Consider the following 22,237-nt stretch of genomic DNA (forward strand, 5'->3'; position numbering starts at 1 on the left):
GGCCAAGACTTTTGGAGATGTGTATATTTAATTCTGGGCATGCTGCATACTGCTTTAATTTTGATATGGTATACTATTCTTTGTGGTTTTCTTCTGTATATTGAAATTTTATTTTATTTGTATCTTTATTTAGTTATTTTTGTTTACAAGATGTAACAATTAAATTACCTTTCGAATAAATATAAATAAAAAAACTGTTTACTTAATAAGAAAATTTTATTAATCGACTCGTCTACATGTTATTTCTTACAAATGAAACAATTATTAACATTATAATATTATTGATTTATCAATTACATAACATAACAATTACTATGTTAGTGATTATCATCGGTATCGCAATTTTAGTCTTGCAACGGCGACTTTTCTGCTTTTGTCAAATTTTGAATACCTACAATAATAGTTTATAAACACCTAAAAATAATAACAATGAAGATTATTTAAAATAAGATTAATATGCATTGTGACTGGTCTCCAATTTGATTAAAATCATTTCGAATAAACAGAATCTGGAGTTTTGATGTCATTATTGATATTTAAAAGTGCTTCTCAAATTTGAACTACTAAGACGTGAGAAAATAGTGTGTTAATAACATGTTGTGTACAAAAAACTTCAGAATATTATATAAGGCACAAGCTCTAATTGTTTATTAATAAAAATAGGTATTTTAAATTGAGACAGTAGCCACAAAATTATTTTTGAACAAGAATCTTTTTTAACTCTACGAATCAGTTTAATAAACAAAACAAATAATTTCAATTAAATGATTTTTTAGATAAATTAGTAGATTTTAATGTCATATTTATTCCAGCTTAAGATTACCAATCGGCTAAAATTAAGCGGGACACTCCCGGATTATACTATTCGCAACTTTTATTCAAATATCTCATAGAAAGTTTCAGTTAGCATAACTGCCGATTGAGTGCTCAATATTCAGCTAAAACGAACGACGATTTAAGCCTTGAAAATATCGAATGAGTTACAAAAAGATGGAGATGAAAGTTATCTGCGGCACAATCTTTAGCTTGACGTACGTATAATAATTATGTATAGTTTGCACCACAGAACACACCTAGGATATTGATTGTCTCTCCCTTCTGGAGATAGTTAATGAACAATAATCCATGCGTATCCCAAAATACTGAATCCATAACCTTTTAACTGACTGGGAAGCTTCGGATGTGGTTCACCGGCTGCAGTCCAATCAGATAATGATCGTTTTGATTCCGAAGTGAAGTGATGGATCTATGTTTCATAGTCAATAGTCACAAATCGACGCAAAAAATATGATTTATTATGTGTAAACATGGCCGAACACTGCTCTGAATCATCAACACGTTGTTTTTTTTGATCGACTGTGCAAGCAAGGGTATTAATCATTTATAACGTGTTGGCAGTTGGTAATTATATCTTATTGCAGCATCGAAACTGACTTTTTGGCGCGCAATCTGTAGGTATATTTATGTCGTAGGTCAATAGACAAGTTGGGATTTTAGCTAATATCCCAGGATAATAGGCAGTTGGCTGATGGCGCGCCACGCATACATATTCTCCTGGAGTATTAACTAAATACCGGACAATAGTTTATTCGTCGAAAAATGACTAAGCGTTTATCTATTCTCCTGGGACTTTAGCTAAAATTCTTTCAGCTTCTTTTCAAAATTTTCACGATCAACAATGATCTTCTCCATTCTAAAGAGTTTTTACAAATGACTTTTCAGTTAAACTGATTAATAATTTACAAAATTGGACAAGACACTGTATGTTCGACAGAAGCGACAGCACGACTGATGAATCTGGAGACAATGAGAGAGAGAGAGAGAGAGAAAGAAAGAAAGAGGAAAATACGGAAAGTTAAGCAAGTGTCAATGCGAATCTCAGTGTGAACTCAAAATTAAAACAAACATTGAAATTGGCTTCGGTATTGGCCCTTTCGCTAGAAGAGATATAGATATTCAATTATCCGAATTTTAGCTAAAGTCCCAGGAGAATAGACAAACGCTTTGTCATTTTTCGACGAATAATCTATTGTCCGGCATTTAGCTAATACTCCGGGAGAATAGACGTGCGTGGCGCGCCATCAGCCAACTGCCTATTATCCTGGGATATTAGTTAAAATCCCAACTACGATATTTATATCAACAATACCAAAATGAATAAAATCCTCATGAGTAATTCAATTATACATAATATAGTGCGTAATGAATAATAGTACACAGAAATTAAAATTTCAATAGCAATTTGTTATTAGTAATATATTGACACTATATTTGGGAAACACTAACAGAAGAAATAAAAAATGAAGAAATGAGTCAAACAAGACTGGATACATATGGACAACAAACTGTAAACAGAAGTAGGAAAAGTTGGCGTAGAAATAAATCAAGAAAAAACAAATTTCTATATGAATATAACAAAACAAGACTAAATACCACTTTGTAAATTGTCCTGTATTAAGAGGTCCTGTTCCGCATCGTCCATATCTACTTCTGAAATGTACTGTACAAAGATTTCATAATGGAAGTCATCAAATCATACTGTGCGTCTACTAAAATCAATCTGTCCATTTGAAGAAGTATTAGCAGACAAACAATTGATCAAACAAATTCATAGTTGTGCAGAGTATGACTAAAAGTAATGTAGTGCTTCAGTGGAAGTCTCGGTGAAAGTGGTGGAAAGTTGATGACCTTATTACAGCTGGCTGAGTGATTGTCAGATTTTTTGCACGTGGATATAAATTTCTGGTGCGTTCTTTGTGAGACTAGTCAGAGTACATATTCATTTTTGTCACAATGATTTCGAAATAATATAAGAGATGTAGTTTATAAAATTAATTAAATGTACTGTGGGATTTGAAATTATAGTTATCTTTAAGCTGCAAACAAAGCAAATAAAAGATATGAAATTATTATTCAAGTACTGAGAATTTGACATTAAATACGATTTCTATACAGCTGTCAATAAACAGTAAACATTTATTTGCTGGTATTTTATTTATTTTTTTAAATTTTCATTACTTAACAGAAAGTATAACAATTGGAATATTTTAAACAATTAATTTAAAACAAACATATCTTAGATCAAGCAATTTTTGTAACCATTAACCACTGTTATCCTTGTGATTGACTAGAGAAATCAAAATGAATGAATTTGTTAATTTTAATAGATGATATATGACCCAACCCCAACCACAAATATTTTATTCTTCTTTTCCATCAATCAGTAACTTCTAGCGAATAACCCTGTATGTATTACAAACATTGCCACAATATGATTTTATGATTAAATATTTGAAAACTAATAATTTTGATTCATTCTAGTGTGGTTTTTCATCAGTAAAATGTCATATTTTATAATATTTTTTGATTTCCAAACTTCTATTTCTTAATATTTTATAGACAATAGACATTACAACGTTCTCAACAAAGTGCTCCAGTTTAATTAACAAATAATTCAAATAACAAAATGAATTTGATATCAGATTCCAAATTTAATCTAATAATTCATTCAAAATTAAAATTAATGTGCAGTATAAATCCTGGTTGGTAAATTTTTGAAATTGTGATACATCATTTAATTTAATAGGTTCGATAAGAAGATCAAGTTACTCAGTTACGGGTAAGTAAACGTTCCTTCCTCAGAATATCTCTTATAATCGATAGTGTCTTGAAATTTATTGAAACACTAAATAAATCATTGCCAAATGTGGCAACAAGGCTATATTATAAAATTTGATGAGTATAAATATTATTCACTTTCGTTATTTTGGATACGAACAATAAATTTGTTCAAATTTATAGTTTACTCTCGAAACAAAGTTTGTCAGGTAGTGTGTGTTCTTTAAAGTTATTTAAAAAGTTTTTAATTAGTTTACTGTTGTGTAAGATGGTAATGTGCTTTGTGCCAGAAGGTAGTTTTTTGCAATATTTATCAAAGTAAATACGAAAATGCGAAGAAATCACTGTGGGGTGTTTTTTTTATAACGGAGAACGTTCGAAATTTAATGGAGTAGAATGATTGTCAGTGATTTTGAACTATTTAATATGGTAAGCCTGATAAGATCAGCTGTTGGACTACACAGTGACAGAATGTTATAATTATAGGATTATTTGTGAAAAATAAACACTTGGAAAATAGTTTTTTGTATTATTTCCACACAGTATAACACATTATGAGTACAGGTATGTCCACGTAACTTTGTGTTTTTTATGATGTGTATACTATACATATTAGTGGTTGCCCTTAAGATATCCGGGTTTCAAATCAAACAAATTTGATTTACAATAAAATTTTTTGTAATTACATCGTTTTTATAGTAAAAAAACTTACTTGAATCAGATTATCTTTAAATATAGATTCAGTTTAAGGCTCATGTTTATAAATAGAATTAATTTAAGTATTTTGAGGTTCAGATATTTCATACAACCCTGGAATACTAAATCTTCGTCATTCCGACTACCTTTACGAACAATTTATGGTATAACCTTTGAGGGTAAGGTTAGGAAATTCAGGCTATAGCAGTGCTTTCCCCAGCTCAGTGCCCTTTGAACTAAGTAGGAACAAGAACCATTGAACTCTAATGATTTTAACCAGGTAAGTTTAAATAAAACTTACATCATCTGTTCGACGAAGCTTTAGTATTACAAGTAAAATGTGTTTGTCATTTTGACGGACAGATTGGCTTGAAGCTCAGGAGGTCGCTGAACTAATCGAGGAAATTGAAATCTGAGAGGAAAAAAACAAGATTCTGGAAAGAAGAGAAAGCAAAAGAACATTAACTTGATCAACAAGAACATCACTTGATGAAGATAAGAGCTGCTCGGAAGTATAAAAGAGAGGTTCAAGTAAATATATGCTTCAACCAGGTTTTGAAGGATTAGAGGGTAAAAACAGAAAGAAATGGAAGACGTCTAGCTTGGTGAGATATGGAAAAATGCGGAGTATTGATGTTGTCCACATAAAACAAGACCCTACCCCTCAAACTGGATACAGTGACAACATCCTGGAGTCTTTGAAACTATTTTTTAACGATTCATTTATGGAAGTAGTTCTTCGTTTCACCAATATAGATATTAATTCAGCAGAATTAAATTGATATATCATATACAGAAAGGAAAGCCATTGACAAGGATTGATTACATGTGTGAATTGTCGGACAAACTGACTGATGCTTGGTTGAGAAAAAGAAGGGATCTACCTGCACAACACCGAAGTGTCAAGGATAGAATTGACGCAGTTTCAAAGAAAGGCAGTAAATGTGAATTGAGGAATATATTGACTTTTTTATAATTTTTGTGTTCTCTAAGCCATTTTTATTTGAATTTTTTATGTAACAGTCTGTGTAAGCATTTATTTACATATTTAGTTTTGTAATATTCGGCACAAAATGTGCATGTTTTTAATATCCCATCAATAAAAATGTTAAATGGATAATTATTTGTTCTTATTGTTTCATTTACCACTTTCTTAATTGGTTTTTAGATACTGTTAGTCACAATGACGAAGGTTTATTAATAATAAGGTACCTAAATTGAGGTTTAGTACTCCATGGTTAATATAGTATATGATATAATTTTGATTTCATACCTTAAAGCTCCTAATTTTTTCAATTAACTATTAATCTAACTCTCGAGGACTTTTGATTGCAATTTGTTTACATATCAGACATTTACTTACACTATAGTCTATATTTATGTACCAGAGAGTAATAACACCTAATTTCTAATGAAAAACTAAGGTTATTTTAAACATTATTACACAATAATCTGAATATTTCCTAAAAATAAGTTTACTCTGAGATAATTAAAATTTTCCGACGTTTATTGGTCCATTATGACCACAAGCTGTATAGAACAATAGGGCACGCCAAAAGCCCTGTTTATGAAATATACCATAGCTGGTATACATACAATTTTTTCAAATAAGTACTTATTTGCCTGTAAATGCTAGGAATTAGAAAACATTTAATTTTTTTAAATAATTCACAAGCATTTATGTAAAAGTGTTGGTGACATAGTGGAATTAGTTAATAGTACGTTTGGTGTTGAGAAATCTATAATTTAAGGACTTGTTGCGAGCTTAAAACAGCACCAGGAAAACCAACATTTCAAATAGAAAATCATTTGCAAAAAAGACTTAGTTTTTTTAGAATATAATTTCCAATAGTAAGCAAAGCTCTTGCCACGCTTCGACATGATTTAGATTATTCTGAAATGTGGAAGTACATTTTCGAAACTTTTAAAAGAAATAGGTTTGTGCTAGAAAAAGCATTCAAGTAAGACCATTTTAAAGAAGAGATATGTAGTATGGAGAAAAAATTATAGGCTTTAAAAGAAATGAGGAGGAAGTTGAGGTCAAGATTTTTTAAACAATTTATCTACTGGTGTACATCATCTGGAAAGGTGCGAATATACGCTCCGGTAACTACCATGAGGACATGGATGGTTCAAACAAATGATATAACTTCTTCCTCATACCTCTACAATATTAATGGATAATGCAAGTTATCACTTGAGAGCTATAGAAAAATAAATTATCAAACCAAGTTTTTGAAAAAAGATTGACAGGATAGAATCATTCAAAGAATATAGTATATAAGAATGTGAGAGTTTTATTAGTGGGATTGTGGCAAAATTAAACACCAAAGTGTACTAACTTTAATATATTTCGAACTTATATCTTCTAAGAAACATTAGATTCTTCAGCCTCAAAATTCAATATTCAAATTGACGGTTGATACAAAAAATCAATACGCTTAATATTTTCATCAAGTGTCAATTTGAGCGTTGAATTTTGAAGTTGAAGAATCTATTGTTTTTTAGGAGATATTAAAAAATTTATCATACCGCAATTCTTAACTAACCAGACGATGAATACATAAGTATTCTAAAGCTCGGAATATATTAGAGTACACTTTGGTCTTTAATCTTGCCACAATCCCACTACGAAAACGTTGATAATCTAGCTGGCAAATACTACGTACCAAGTCACGTATGTAAGAAGTTAAAACATGATTCTACTAGAAAAGAACTGTTATTTGTTTTAGAAAAGAAAATTGATGAAATTGTAGAAAATCATGGAGAAATGATATTTTTGAGTGATGTTAAACAGCTGTAAATAAAGTGTGAACTGGAAAAAGACAGTTAATTGTGGGCTTATGTGGACCATGTGTTTAACTGTCTACTAAGAGACGTGATACGACATGGATTACGAATGCTTTATCTCTTTATTACTCTCTCATTCATTAAAACAGACTATAACTTTCTACGTGTCACGTGTCTAATATGCCATGTGTATGGGTAATAGATGAATTTTTTAATGAAATATTTTGTATGTTTGTTGTGCTGACAAATTTTAGAATTTGATATCAATAAAAGAAATTTGAACAAAACAAAAATTCATTAATTACAAACATAAAAAAAACCTCTATACTCGTACGTATATAATTTCTATTTCGTGATTTTTATTTATTTTAATGGTTTTTTTATAGTAAAAAATAGACAGCTGAATAAAATCTGTGAATGATTTAAAGTTCCTCGGGAACCATTTTGAGTAACGCCATTTTCTTTTTCGCCACTTTCGAAATGAGTACGTCGATAGGTTTCGTAGTGTCGTACAAAGATGGAGCGTTGAAGATTATTATGCCAGTGCCAACGATGCAAGCCAATGTGAAAATCCACAAAAATAGTCTGTCGAGCACCATTGCTACATATTTCCAATCTTCGGCAACCTTCAAAAAACAAACAAAAATTTTTGATCAGAAAACGATAAACTATGACGACAACTAGTTCTCGAAAATTGTGAGTAAATCGTGTCAAAATAATGACGTCATTTGACGTATAATACAGTAGCTTACACTGAGAGAACAAGCCCAAATCGCCATACTAAGAAAAAAAAATTGCAGTTGTAGTTTAAAACAAAATTTGAAGAAAAACGTCTTCGAATCTTTATCAATTTATATCATTACCTCTATTTTGCATATAGTAGGTTTGTAATTTATCATACAAATGTAAAAAGTGATTCTTTATTATAATAACCTATACTTACATTTTCAAATGAATCCTTATTCCTAACATGTTGAGCAATAAATCTGGAATCGGCAATTGTTTTTTCCATATCATGGATATCCATCTTGTCGAACGATGGACTTATATCGCTAGTACCATCGAAGGTATTTGTCCTACAACTTGCAGGACTGTACAGATCTTCATCACCTCCCGTAAGAGGTAATGGAAACGGGGGTTCTCCAAAACAAGAACCCAAGCCCCCGCTGTGAGGTACTTCAAACCTAGGGGGTGGAAGACCTGTAAATAAAAACAATTTTTCAAATAAGAATATATTTTGATAAGTAAATAAAACTTAGAATATCATTTGCAACACAAATCTTACGCGCTACGGCAAATATGTGATGTATGTATTGACGGATAACATGACGACATGAAATGAATCAGTAAGAATCAAAAAGTTGTGATGAATCAATTACTTTCGCAATGATGATAATTTTCAAGAGAAAAATATAAGAGAAAAGTTTTTGTACGTTTATTAATCAATTATCTCAATGATATAAGTATTTTCATTAGTTTATTGATGAAAAAGTTAACAAAACAATACTAAAAATGTATAATAAATAGAAAAAAGTCTATCTTTTAAATGTTTTATTCAATTTTCTGAAATTTACTCTAGCGAGTTGTGTGGACTAATTAGGATATCGCTTAAACGGATTTTTCAATCAGTTGTGAATCACTTACCTAAATCGAAGCTATCGAACGAGGCTTTTTCGTATGGTTTGCAATTATCTATCATCGGAACTTGAATGACATCAGTCAACATGCTGTCTTGACTTCTGTCATCGTCTTCTTTCCGAGGACGTTCGATGAAGAGGAATTTCGGTAAAAATTCAATAAAAAAAACCTTAACCCAAGGTGCTAGCTTGTGTGTGACGGGTGATCGAAAATTTACATTTAGGACTGCTATGGTGACCACTACTGACAGTGTGCATAACAACATGGTGAAAAGCAAATATTTACCTAAAATAAATTTCCTAATTTAGTCAGACCAACACAATAATAATAATCAGATTAGAAACTCATTTTGTTTTACGTAACTTTCAAAAAAAAATTAACCAAAACATGCCATCCGGCTTGTCACGTTTTTTTCTTTTCTTCTGATTTATTGAAACATTCCAATTTTTGACGAAATTAATTTGTTTTCGACCTCCCACTCAGATTCTTGTTTGGTTATACTTTTAAAAATCATAAATTTAGTTGCTAGAGCATAAGGTCCTTTTTATTAAAATCTATTCTACCTACTCGTTCATTTTGCCATGATTCAACCATCCCGATTTCCATACATCTCCCAGTATCTTTAATATATAGAAATCTGAGTTGTTTTTCATTTATAACTGCTTTTTATTCGTTGTTCTTTTTTGAATATACAGTTTATGCCAATTTATTATTTTTTCAATAAATTTATTTGTTGCTGAAACTTTTTTTATTGCTCGCAGCCGTAAATATTAATTTGGAGAATAATGCCCGGGGATAGTTTAAGTTTTTACTAATTTAATTCACAATGTGCTTCCAGCTCTTCCACCTTTTTTAATTAACTTCTAACGTCTTTCGTTGAAAAGCTGGGGAATATTCTCCAGCCGGGGAAGTAAGGTTACAAATTGGCGCCCAATATGGGGCGTTGTGCGGAAACTTTTCAGATAACCCTTGTATTTAAACGATTGTAAAGAAGTTTTCTATCTAGTGTCTTAAAATATTATACGATTATATATATTTTACTTACCTAGCAGAGGCACTGTTATGGAAGTTGGTGGAATTATCTCCACCAGTAGCAAAAAGAATACAGTGAGGGACAACAAAATGGAAATTGATAAAGATACTTTTTCTCCCGAATCTGACGGTAAATAAAATACTAAAATGGAAAGAAATGATATTCCTACACACGGTATGATTAAATTTACAGTGTAAAACAGTGTTTTTCTTCTCAGGGTAATATAGAAAATGATGTCGGGATAGGATTCTTCACAACAACTATAGTACTTCTCATTTCGCACGGCTGGTACCTGAAATGAAACACAATTTTTACTTATAAAAACAAAAGTTTCATCCAAAAAAATCTAAGTGAATATATCAGTTTATTTACTTGATGAAAACCTATAAGCGAAATTCCATTGCAAAGTCGATCAGTTGGATAACCAACCCACAACCCGATTCGCTCAGTTGCAGTATGTAGTGGGATTTAACTAGAGTTGTATTCATTCATGCGCAACACGTAATACACCATGATGTGAAGACTACAAGGTGTGCTATAGCGCACCAGCTGGGAAGCAGCCAATGATAATTGGCTCCCAAAACGACGCGCCAATTTGGGAGCGAATTCTCATTGGCTCTTAAGAAATGCGCAGAACGAGTCGAAAATGAGCCCTCGGAAAGAACACACCTTTTAGTCTTTACATCATGTAATACACCATGGGTTAGATCACGAGTAAATGGCTTTTTTTTTCGGGACTCCTCAAGCTATATATTTCTTTAGGACGATGTGAATGGATAAAAATATACTATAATGAAACTTAAGTGATTTTATCCAGAATGGAAGTTTTTTACATTTTTTTTCAGCCTTGTTGAAATATTTAAGTTCTTCAGAATATTTTTAAAAATTGAAACGTTGCAAATTTTCTTTAAAGACTATAAAAGTAGATTAATAGGGTATGGTAAAGACATCCCTAAAAACGTGATGTAGTACTTGGTGATTCATATTTTTCTTGTGTCCCGTTCCAACAATTTATCATTTCAGTTTGGAAGCTAATAAAACTAAGGGAAATTTGACAAAGACCATAAAACTTTTCATTGTAAGTTTTTATGGAAACATCTAAAAATTTTAATTAAGGGCCGTTATTGCACGTGTATTCTTTCATTTTGTTTTCCAGTTTCAAGTTTTGTTTACTTTAAAACCTTTATATCTTGTTATTAAAAAACGATTCATCTTCGGATTAGTATCAACAATCGATCCTCTTGGATATGCCCCTCTTTGTAGTTCTTGAGGTTACCTATTCAATAGAAAAAAATTCAGCTTACAGAAGCTCTGTATAACTGAAATAGGAAGATTTGAAGATCCAAAACTCGTACATGGTCATGCGGAACAGTTATTTCAGTACACAGACCATCCACTAGAGTGGTCACCCTGACCTTCACCTAGTGCCAGCTAGGTTAGGTAATATAAATACGATTTTCATGCACTTGAGACAAAATTCTCTCGATTTTTTGGATTCCCTTGGTGCGTATCGATCTCGATTCCACACTTTCCTTCTAAAAACTTTTTTTTTAAAAACACCTTCAAACGCGAGGGCCAGAATCCATTTTTCCCCATTATGAACCAGTCCAGAGCATGAGAATTCGATTCTCTCTACTAGGGTGCGTTGCCGTAGTCCCGAATTCCATTAGCATTACTGCTATTCCTAATATACCAAAACATACGCAGTTTCATGGAAATCAAATTTTGATACGAATTCGAAATCTCTTCCAAAATGCCTCTAATATCTGCTTTACTTTCGCTTTCATCTTTGTTATCAATATTACGTTACTGTAAGCCAAACTGATGGATTTTATTTAATAAAATTTTCTAACAATCCAGTCAGATTTTTCTTATAATGCTTTTTATGTTTAGCAGCAGAGCTACTGGATTTCCTTGCATTAGTATAGTTACGTTTATATTTTCAATTCCCCCGAATCATTCTCTCGTATTCAAATAATAATAGGCTTGTTTCCACTAATAATAAATCGGGTGGCTTAGAGTTTCTAATGATTAACCATGATAGTTAGTAAACAGAAAAACAACTTTTCTATTAAAATAATAAATGATTAATAATATTTTTGGAAAATAAAATCGACAAAATGGAGCGTTTAATTGCGTGACATTAAACAGAAGCGCATGGAAACGTATCGTCACACCTCGCCATGCTGTAGCTGTCATTTTCGTATAAAGTGAACAGGTTATTTCGAGTTTCAAGCAATTAATACAATTCGTTTTCAGTTTAATTTTGAAAGAAAGGTATAATTTGTCATAGAATCAGAATTTAACAAAGCAAACAGCAACTCATAGCTACTTATTTGATGCGAAACCTGAACCAAAATGTAGCAACTGCAATTGCAAATTAACTATACGAGGTCTGGCTATTAAATAACGAGAGTGCGCACCTAGAGGGCGCCCTAGACGGGTGGGGTAAAAAACAAATAGTGCGTTGGATATCTGGATATCTTGTTTATGCACGTCCCAAAACACGTTTCCGTCACTATTATAGTATTTGCGCAGTAGCGGTTTGAAATGAACGTGTTTTTTTCTCGTACCGAAAACCATGGGTGACGAAAACCAGGAGCATCGTATCAATCTCAAATTTCTCATTAAATTGAAAAAAACTCCGACTGAGTGCCATAAATTGTTGCAAGAGGCCTATGGGGACAATTCTCTATCTAGTGCGCGTGTTTTTGAGTGGTGTAAGCGCTTTAGTGATGGCCGATACAGCACTGAAGATGACCAACGCCCAGGTCGCCCAGTGACTGTTTCAACTCCGGAAACAGTGACCAAAGTCAACCAAATTGTGGGTGCAGATTGTCGAATGAGCATCTGGATGATTGCGGGGGCTGTAAACGCCGAGAAAGAAACCAGTATACGGTTGATGCGAATTTTGTAATAAAAAAAAGTAAACAGCGGTAATTTGCCCAAAATTGACGCCGTTATTCTTGACAAATTTTTTGCAATGAACACCGACTTCTGTCCATCGGAACTCCGCAATGTTTAAACTTATATGTACATATTATGTGAGGAACAAAGTCTATATAATTACCAGCTACCAGTCAGAGAGTCGTATGTACCTACTGTGAAATATAAATACTTGACTGATTTTGAGGTTAGCGAATATAAAGTTTTAATAACTTAATTAATTTCAATCTCTTTATGATTAATTACATTGTTTGGCAATTGAAAAAATAAGAAGAGTATAAATTATTACATTTTATAAAACGAAAATAAAATCAAATCAAAAAAAATAAAGTCAAATAAATCATAAAACATTAATCAAGTCATAGCATTTTATAGGTTATGTGTGGTATATTATGTTAGATTTTGCAAAATTCACTTCTTTTTGTATACATTTATAAATAGATAAATAGATAAATAGATAAATAGATAAATAGATAAATAGATAAATAGATAAATAGATAAATAGATAAATAGATAAATAGATAAATAGATAAATAGATAAATAGATAAATAGATAAATAGATAAATAGATAAATAGATAAATAGATAAATAGATAAATAGATAAATAGATAAATAGATAAATAGATAAATAGATAAATAGATAAATAGATAAATAGATAAATAGATAAATAGATAAATAGATAAATAGATAAATAGATAAATAGATAAATAGATAAATAGATAAATAGATAAATAGATAAATAGATAAATAGATAAATAGATAAATAGATAAATAGATAAATAGATAAATAGATAAATAGATAAATAGATAAATAGATAAATAGATAAATAGATAAATAGATAAATAGATAAATAGATAAATAGATAAATAGATAAATAGATAAATAGATAAATAGATAAATAGATAAATAGATAAATAGATAAATAGATAAATAGATAAATAGATAAATAGATAAATAGATAAATAGATAAATAGATAAATAGATAAATAGATAAATAGATAAATAGATAAATAGATAAATAGATAAATAGATAAATAGATAAATTGTGGAATCAGTTGATAAAGTAAGAGCATCTTGCATCCTTGCCATTTTTAACCACTTCGTATTTGTTTGGAACGTATATGAATAATTTCTTTGGCGTTTTTGTCATTGTACTTTTACATTGGGGCACTATACAGTATTTATAATACGAGGAATTCATTATTTATTTAAAAACATAATTGACTAACATAAACAAACACGGCTGTTTAGCAAGGTGTGACGTTATTCAAGACAATCTTGGTGTTTTCCATGGTCAATTTCAAGTTCCTTTCTAAAAACTCAAAATACTATAGTTTTAAGCTAATTTCCAAATTTTATCATCTAGCCTATTATAATATTGGAAAATCTAGGAGACATAACAAAGCGCCATTGGAAATTTCTATCGCGTTCAAAAACGCCTATTTTGGAAAGAAATAAAAATATACTAAGTTGATAGGTCATCCCTTGGTTTGAGAAAAGTATTTGGAAAATTAGTTCAAACTCATTAGGGATATTTTAAAACATGATAAAACTAATTTCTACAGATTGGATAAACTAATGAACGAAAAAACTTCATTCGCACCTGTATTTAAACAGATTATATGAAGTGTAGTATGTCATTCTACTATATTTTAAGCTATACAAAATCGATGCTATAATTATAAACTCACGAGAACAAGAACGTTCCTTTGTAGTGCTCCTAACAATAGCTCGTGCTACGCTTTTTTTATAATTACAATAGACTTTTCTTGTACTAGGATATTTATTCGTTAATATTTCACAAAACAATCTTTATTCAGACTAAATTTAGGCATACACGATAAACATTAACATAACCTTTCAGCATTTACTACTATTATATTTTGATAACAAAGCCCTTTGCCGTGTGTTTATTGGTTACTCAATTACTATTTGCACAACGGATCTGCTCAATAATCATATCCAACTTTGTTATATTTAATTGGTTAGAATCAAATTAGGAATATTTTCATTAGATATTATTAAATCAGCGAATTTGCTGCTTCTAATCCGACTTGTCGTTGCCCATTAAACACCAGTTCTTGGAAGACTCACACTCCAGCAAAACTCTTTTGGAATGCCTTCAAAAAATTAAGGCTTTCATTCACTCTCAATCCTAATCTCTTCAATTTCTTAGCATCTTAAAACAAACAAAGTGACCCTCGTACTGCCCCTAAGATTGTCACAGTAACCATGATGGTGAGGAAAAGTTGTGGATCTATACTGAGATATTAACAGTAAGAAACAGTAAAATCAATTAAGTTGCACTCTTATAAAGAGGCGATTCAAGCAACGATAAGAATGAGCTAAAGGTATTGTTTGTTTCCAAGTGGAGACAATTGATTTTATTAAAAAAATTAGCATAAAAAAGAGAGTCTCTTAGGTCTACAGAGTTTCTAATCAGGTTTATTATGAGGAAATAGAAGATATAAAGATGTAGAAGTACTAGTCACTAGTACACTTTATCATCCAGTTATCATCCTAAAGTTTTTTATGTAGAATGAATAACTAATTCTCTTATCTCTGTTATAAATCTATTCCTTTAATTGTTCACTTATTCTATTTCGAACAATAATCCTTACCTTCATTATGTCCCATTCTACTGATATGTAATAATCCTGTAGGTCGATTCCGACGTCAATGTTATTAGAGTCCTGGGCTTGCTTGAGATGCCTCAAGTCAACCTACAAAACAGAGGATTTATTGCTACAAACAAATCGATTTTTCTTATAGATGTAGAGGTTATGGAACCCCAGAGGTTTATCTAATGCATTTAGTCCTGAGGGTATTATTTTGAGAAAATAAAATTGCCTAGAGCCGATTGGTTTCGTTCAGAGACGTATCGTATCATTTGTTTTTATAGAATATGAAAACGTTGTAATAAATATATGAATGTGAATAATTTCTTATTTTCCTCATTTTACGGAATTCATATTTCTCACAAATACATCTTCTAAAAATATATATCTCTTTCACGAAAATACATCCACTTGATATTTTCTTCTTTAGCGACATAAAAAGACATAAACACTATCATTATCCAGGCTGATCAGTTCACTTAGTTTACAAAGAAAAACGCATGGAGACATTCCATACATATATATAGTCAAGTGAGCTAAGGTTGGGGTTTCTAGGAGGTCAGTTGGGGTTATGAAATGATTTGATTTGATGTTTGGTAAGCTATTCTTTTAAAACCACGTTAACGGTCCAGATGACAGTATTTTCAAGCACGAGGACAGTTTACCGCTTTTTTGCTGTTGTTTACAAAGTATTTTATCTGAATTTGTGATATTTCAACGACGTAACAACTGAAGAAGACTTGCAAAATATGATTAATTCCATTCATGCTGACATTGCTGGTAATGCAGAAATGGAGCAATCGGAGACAGAAACAGAAGAGGTCATAGAATAGCATCTGGAAGGAGTATTAGCGGAAAATCATTCAATCCCGTGAATGAAGAAGGTTTCTGTTGGAAACCCATGTTCGGAAAATATTTGCAGTTTTTGCACTAGAAACAGAAACATAGCAATGACAAGAAACGCTGCTAATGATGGATTACAGCTACAGGCAAAACGAATGAAAGTAATATCAGATAGCACCCATCCAAAACTGAAAATCGGATCAACTGTAAGAATTCTCATTCCAGACGTCGATCGAGGCAGAGGAGATGCTAGGTCAGTTTTAGCTGTAGTACTGGAAGCCACAGAAGATGGATTTTACACAACAAACAGTGATTTCAAAATACTATAGCCGTTCAGAATTTAGTACGTGAACATTTCGAAAATTGAAGAGGTTTCCAAAGACAGGGAAATCCTTCTTAGATCGGTGGCTACTACTCAATCGACAGGACATGGGTAAGGTTATAAAAAATGTAATTGTAAGGATAAATGTCAATGAAAGAAATGTGCTTGTCGAAATTCTAAAGGCCATAATGGCTTAAGTTGTACAAACAAATAAAAAAATGAAATGTCCTGATTTGTATTCTTTACGTATGTATTTTTATGTCTAGCTCATTTCTATAATAAATAAATAAAAAAAAGTATTTAAATATCTTAGAAATATGCATATGGTGTAGGTGCAGCTGGCCGTATATATATAAACTAGACCTTTTACAAACGGACTAGACAGTTCATTAAAAGACAAGTTTTTTACACATATGGACTAATATCCTCAGTCCTATTCTATACTGACTAGTCCTTTTATATATGGTCTACTTTTCATAAACAGTCTGTAACATATACACTGAAAACTTTTAAATAAGCTGCGTTATTTCCCACAACACCCTACTCTTCAATCTTAGTGGTCTTCCAGAGAACGTACCCAGAAAATTTGGTCCCAATGGTCGAAAATCAAGCCCCCCAAAGAGTGGCGACTTTCTGTAGTAAATCAAAGTCGATGTTTACGGTGCAAACAACTCGGAGTTCTCTTAAAAATACAATCGTTATTGGAAAATCGGATTTTTATAGGAATTCACTGGGAGGTTTCCATTTTGAACAAATAACCAATATATCTAGACTTCTGTTTGAGATATATCAACCAATCACCATTAGAAGAATATCATCTATCTGATAGATTGATTTTGGATGATTTTGGATACCGTCCACATCCTAAATCATGATTGCCATTTATGTCTCTCAAAATTGTTTTATTTTGAATGTATCTCCAAAATATCGATCAGGTGGGTCTTGGATAACATTAAGTTTGATCAAGGCATCGCTGCGCACGAATATAGAGTTTAGCTCTAAAGTGATTCCGAATTTTGTACTTTTTCCATAAAAAACAACGTCTAGGATAGTAACAGATGAGGACTAACTTTTATATCATCTTTGGTAGTAAATCACACACTCAAATATCATAAATAAAAAGCCACATGAATTTTTCCACTGACCACGAATTCCGTTTTTAAAGGTTTTCGCGACAAGATCATTCCAAAATAAACAAATACCTAGATATGTCTGGCATAAAAAAATTGATGGGGTTTGCTATTTCAAAAGTTTGGATTGATGGATCAGAACAAATATTAGATCTCACTACTTGTTTTTGTAACAGAGGGAGATCGATTAATCTCGGCCAATAATGAAAATAATACTTGTCATTGAAAATAACAAAAAATATATCACTCCTATTGGCAATAAAGCTATAGCAAAATGCACAAGTTTTAATGGTATTATCGGTGTACCGATCTACAAAAATACTAAAAGCATAAAGGTCGAAAACCACAAGCAACACGCCACGCCACCCCACGCCATGCGACGTCGGTTCACGTACATTGTTGTGTACACATTTGTAATACGCCACGTGACGACACGCTGAAAATTTTTCAGTAGCTTTGATTACGATATGGAGAGCACTGGTAGTTTTTAGTGTTGTGGCTGTGGTTTTGCACAGCAAGAGAAAAAGAAGATTTTGAGTCCATAAAATCGACAAAAATCGTGAAAAACATGTATTGATCCGAGAATTGGAATAAGATCCTAATTGGTATCATATGTACTTCCGAACAGGCAAGAGAGGGGCATTCACACGTCTTGACACGCGTCGGTTACATCTGAAAATTTGAATCGTTCCACGTGGGAATGCGTGTGGTGAGCTGAATGTGTACGCACAGAATTGAATTAAATGGAAAAACATATGCACACATATTCGATACGTGGCGTGGGGTGGCGTGGCGTGGTTTTCAACTTTTAGTTTGAAAATTATTTAATCACTAAAAGCGACAGACAAATGAAAATATTTCGATGTAGCTTTTAGTTTGATACTACCATTATATCGTAAAATGAAACAAACCCGCTTCCTCTAAAGTCGTTATGAAAATAAATGCGTTTATTGGCCAAAATAAGATAAAACTAAAGTTGTTATTTTGTTGACTGTGTCTCGATGTTCCCTCAAAACATTAACTGTTTGTAAATATAAAGATTCGTTTTCGGTCATGATTTAATTCATTAGAATCAATGTAGAAAGGCATTAGTAGTACAAATATAATATGCTCGGTTTTTTGTGAAGCAATGCAAAAATCTGAAAATCTCATTTTATTAGTTTTAATTTACCAGAGAAAATTCAGGAAACTTTATTTTCTTGAAATAGAAATGGAATTCGGAAGCAAATCCTTGCTGAAACGAGTTTTATATTTTTAACAATGACCTTTTTATATCCCTAATATAGCCCGATAAAAGTACTGGTTCCGGATTGCCGTATCTTGATCCGAACGGATTCTAAAATGAAGTATAAATTTATAGATGTTACCGCAACGAAAACCAATCAAAGTGATATAGGATGGCCTATTTTTTGGAATTGTATTATACCATTGGTGATGACCTCATTTATCCTGAAAGTCTTCCTTTATATTTTTGTGTAGTAAGGCTTACAATTTCTAATATTACAGATTCTTAACAGAAAACTCTAGTTTGTTCAAAAATATGTCGTGAGTAGGCTGTTTAAAAAGTTTTTACCGAAGCTACCATTCATTATACAAATATTTGTTCTGCAAAGTTTTAGAAATAAATTATAGATTCATGGACAGAATGAAGCTTGTAGGTTATTCAAATGTTAGGATCTTCAACATTTTCTGTAGTCAATTCGTTTAGCGAGCAAATGACGTGACCCAAATCAAAAAAATCAAGCTTCCCAATGTATTGGATGATCATAGATATCCTCCACACCCCAAATTACAATTCCCCATTTTTGTTTCTTGACATTCTTTCAGCGGATGCGTCTTACGTTTGATCAAGTCGTCGCTGTGCACAAATATAGAGCTTAGCTCAAAAGTAGATAAGGATTCTAAAGCATAAAAAAACTTTTTTCATACAGAACATGGTCCTGTGGTCCAGGATAGTAGCCCCAAATTCCCCCAAAATAATTAATATACAGATTTATAATTAACCATTCTTTGTCTTTAGGACATTGAAAATAAGAAACAAATGTATAAAAAAGGCAGTTATAAACAGAAAGATAGAATTGACACTACGTTTAAATCAGAAAGAATGACTATAAAAAATAGAAGTTAAATAAAACGAAAATAGAAAAAAAACTAAGATAAATACATAGAAAGTCTTGAGACAGAAATTAACGTTATACTGAGATAATGAAAAGCTTTTCTTCATCTTGATGAGGAAAGAATGGGACGAGAAAACGATATTTATAAATAATATAAAAAGCATCAAAAGCATAGAAATCACCAAGTTATGGAAAGGTGGCGAGAATATTTCAAATGCACAAAACGAAAGTGAAAACAAAAGAAGAAAAGAACGAACAAATAAACCAATTCTGGAAGAAAAAACTTAGACGAGATAAAAAATGCAAAGATCGAAAGAATAAAGAAAGAATGTTGGAGCGAAGATCCGAAGGAAACAGAACTAAAGCTCACTTTTTATTCGAAACGCGCTTCTTGTACACGAGCGTAGAATAGTAACAATGATTGCTTAAAGTTTATATTGTACGAGGTCAATTTTCACGTGAATGCTCATGTTAATGCATCGTGGATGCACTTTGGTACATTAGAAGTATCTGGATGTAGATACGAGGATGTATTAATATCTAGTTAGCCTAGACCAGTTCCATGCATTAATTTTCCTTTGAAGATGATGACCGATCGGGAAGTTCTTGCTTCAGTTTTTTGGGATTGCCATGGAGTAATCATGATTGATTTTTTGGATAAGGGTAGAAAAATAACTGGAGATTACTATTCGACATTACTGACTATTCTACGGGAAAAAATTGAAGAGAAAAGAGGCGGAAAGCTATCCAAAGGTGTTTTGTTTTTGCAGGACAATGCCCCTGCACACAAATCTCATGTTGCCATGCAAAAAATTCGTGATGTAGGGTTTGAATTACTAGAACACCCCTCTTGAGCACCAGATTTGGCTCCGTTCGATAATCATCTCTTTCCTCAACTGAAAAAAAGTTTAAAAGATCGTAAATTTTCTTCCAACCAGGAGGTAATAAAAGCTGTGAAGGTCTGGTTTGCAGAGCAAGAAGACACCTTTTTTTGAAAGGTCTAGAGACTTTGCAAGTTCGCTGGAATAAATGTATATCCTCGGACTATTGACTAGATTAACATGAAATTTACCATGAGTCGCGAAGTACGACTTCATCATCATACCAATGTTAAAGTAATCCAGCTCCTCGACACTTTAGAAGACTCAAGAGTATTAAACTTTGTTGCTGGTGGGGTTGGTGAAGTGTGTTGATTAGTTTACAAAATATAATAGAAATCCGAGAATGCTATTAAGTAGTTAAAGGATAGTAGTTTGAGTTAGTTGCTTATTTATTTTAAGAAAAAATTGTTTTTGGGTGATGAAAGTGGAAACACTTGAAAAGTGCAAGTGAATTATTCGAAATTGCGTAAACGTAAACTTGGTCTAAAATTAATAAATTTCTATTATTTATATAAAAAATCCTCATAATACTTTTGAATTAACTTTGTATGTAAACTATTTAAAAAGTCGTCGTTATTGAATTAACTCGTCTCATTCTTAAAGCCGTACGTAATACATCATTTTCCTTTCGGTTATTTTTCATAACGTAACTTCGGAGACAGTCTATACTGAATAGAAAATTGAATCGATTTAAAAATTCATACCAAATATCCGTCATAAGTCCACGAGCCGAATTTCATGAAACAGGTTTGTTCGTCGAAGGGGAAGTACTCGACATCAATTTCGCAGAATGATTTATAGATGGCAGGTGGCTTCCACACAACTGTACCCGTATGGTGAAGAATTGCTTTGGTCATTATCGTTACTTCATAGTTTCCATCCGCACTGAAAAAAAAAAAAAAAGAAAAATACGAACGATAAGTATCAACTTGGAATTTTGTGGTTATTCCATCAAATTCCAACTACACCCCTATGATATATAGGTGGACAATTTTGTATTGCGTGACATTATTACTCGAGGCTATCATATTTTAAGACTAATTTGCATTCTGAAGAGATATTCAATGAAGTTTTAGAGAACTCTGATGATTGCGTCCTGGTTATAGGAATACAATATGTGGTATACTGATGATAATCTTTCAAAAACCAGCTCGTTTAAAGAACTACAGAGGCTCGTACACTGTACAGAGTCGGTAGTCTTGTGAAATGAATGCGCAGAATTCATTTCACAAGACTTTGTTTATTTATATGTTTTAAACTTTGATTCACACAACTTATCTCAACCTATAAGACTTTGAAGAAAAATTCCCGCCATTCACACATTTGGGAACAAGTTGTTGACATGCGGTTTCGGTTATTTTACTGTTGGTTTAGTTTACTTTCAAAAGAGTTGCTAAAACTTTTAAGCTTCTATTCAACTTTATTAAGAGAAATCACAATATATGAAACAACGTCATCTAGCACTCACGTTGCTAATTAAATTGCTTAAAATTTATAATTTTTGTACTGCTGGAAAAAGCTCTTTGAAACAACATGAAGTTTATAAAAATCGACTAAAAATAACCGGTATTTTTTCACAATAAGGCTACAACTCCCTTCACC

The 22,237-nt window shown here is 31.9% G+C and overlaps 1 protein-coding gene across 1 annotated transcript in view; it reads right to left on the minus strand.

Annotated features, from left to right (window-relative positions):
- Positions 1-233: 233 nt before the first annotated feature.
- Positions 234-22,237, minus strand: part of LOC130442725 (acetylcholine receptor subunit alpha-like 1) — a 61,947-nt gene continuing 39,943 nt past the window's right edge. The window contains exons 5-10 of the mRNA XM_056777070.1: positions 21,340-21,520; positions 15,346-15,447; positions 9,788-10,067; positions 8,749-9,027; positions 8,048-8,304; positions 234-7,730 (exon numbers count right to left, since the gene is read on the minus strand). Of these exons, the coding sequence (XP_056633048.1) occupies positions 7,527-7,730; positions 8,048-8,304; positions 8,749-9,027; positions 9,788-10,067; positions 15,346-15,447; positions 21,340-21,520 (1,303 nt within the window). The 3' untranslated portion in view covers positions 234-7,526. The remainder of the gene's footprint in view (positions 7,731-8,047; positions 8,305-8,748; positions 9,028-9,787; positions 10,068-15,345; positions 15,448-21,339; positions 21,521-22,237) is intronic.

This window comes from Diorhabda sublineata, chromosome 4 (assembly GCF_026230105.1).
Source record: "Diorhabda sublineata isolate icDioSubl1.1 chromosome 4, icDioSubl1.1, whole genome shotgun sequence".
NCBI lineage: Eukaryota > Metazoa > Arthropoda > Insecta > Coleoptera > Chrysomelidae > Diorhabda > Diorhabda sublineata.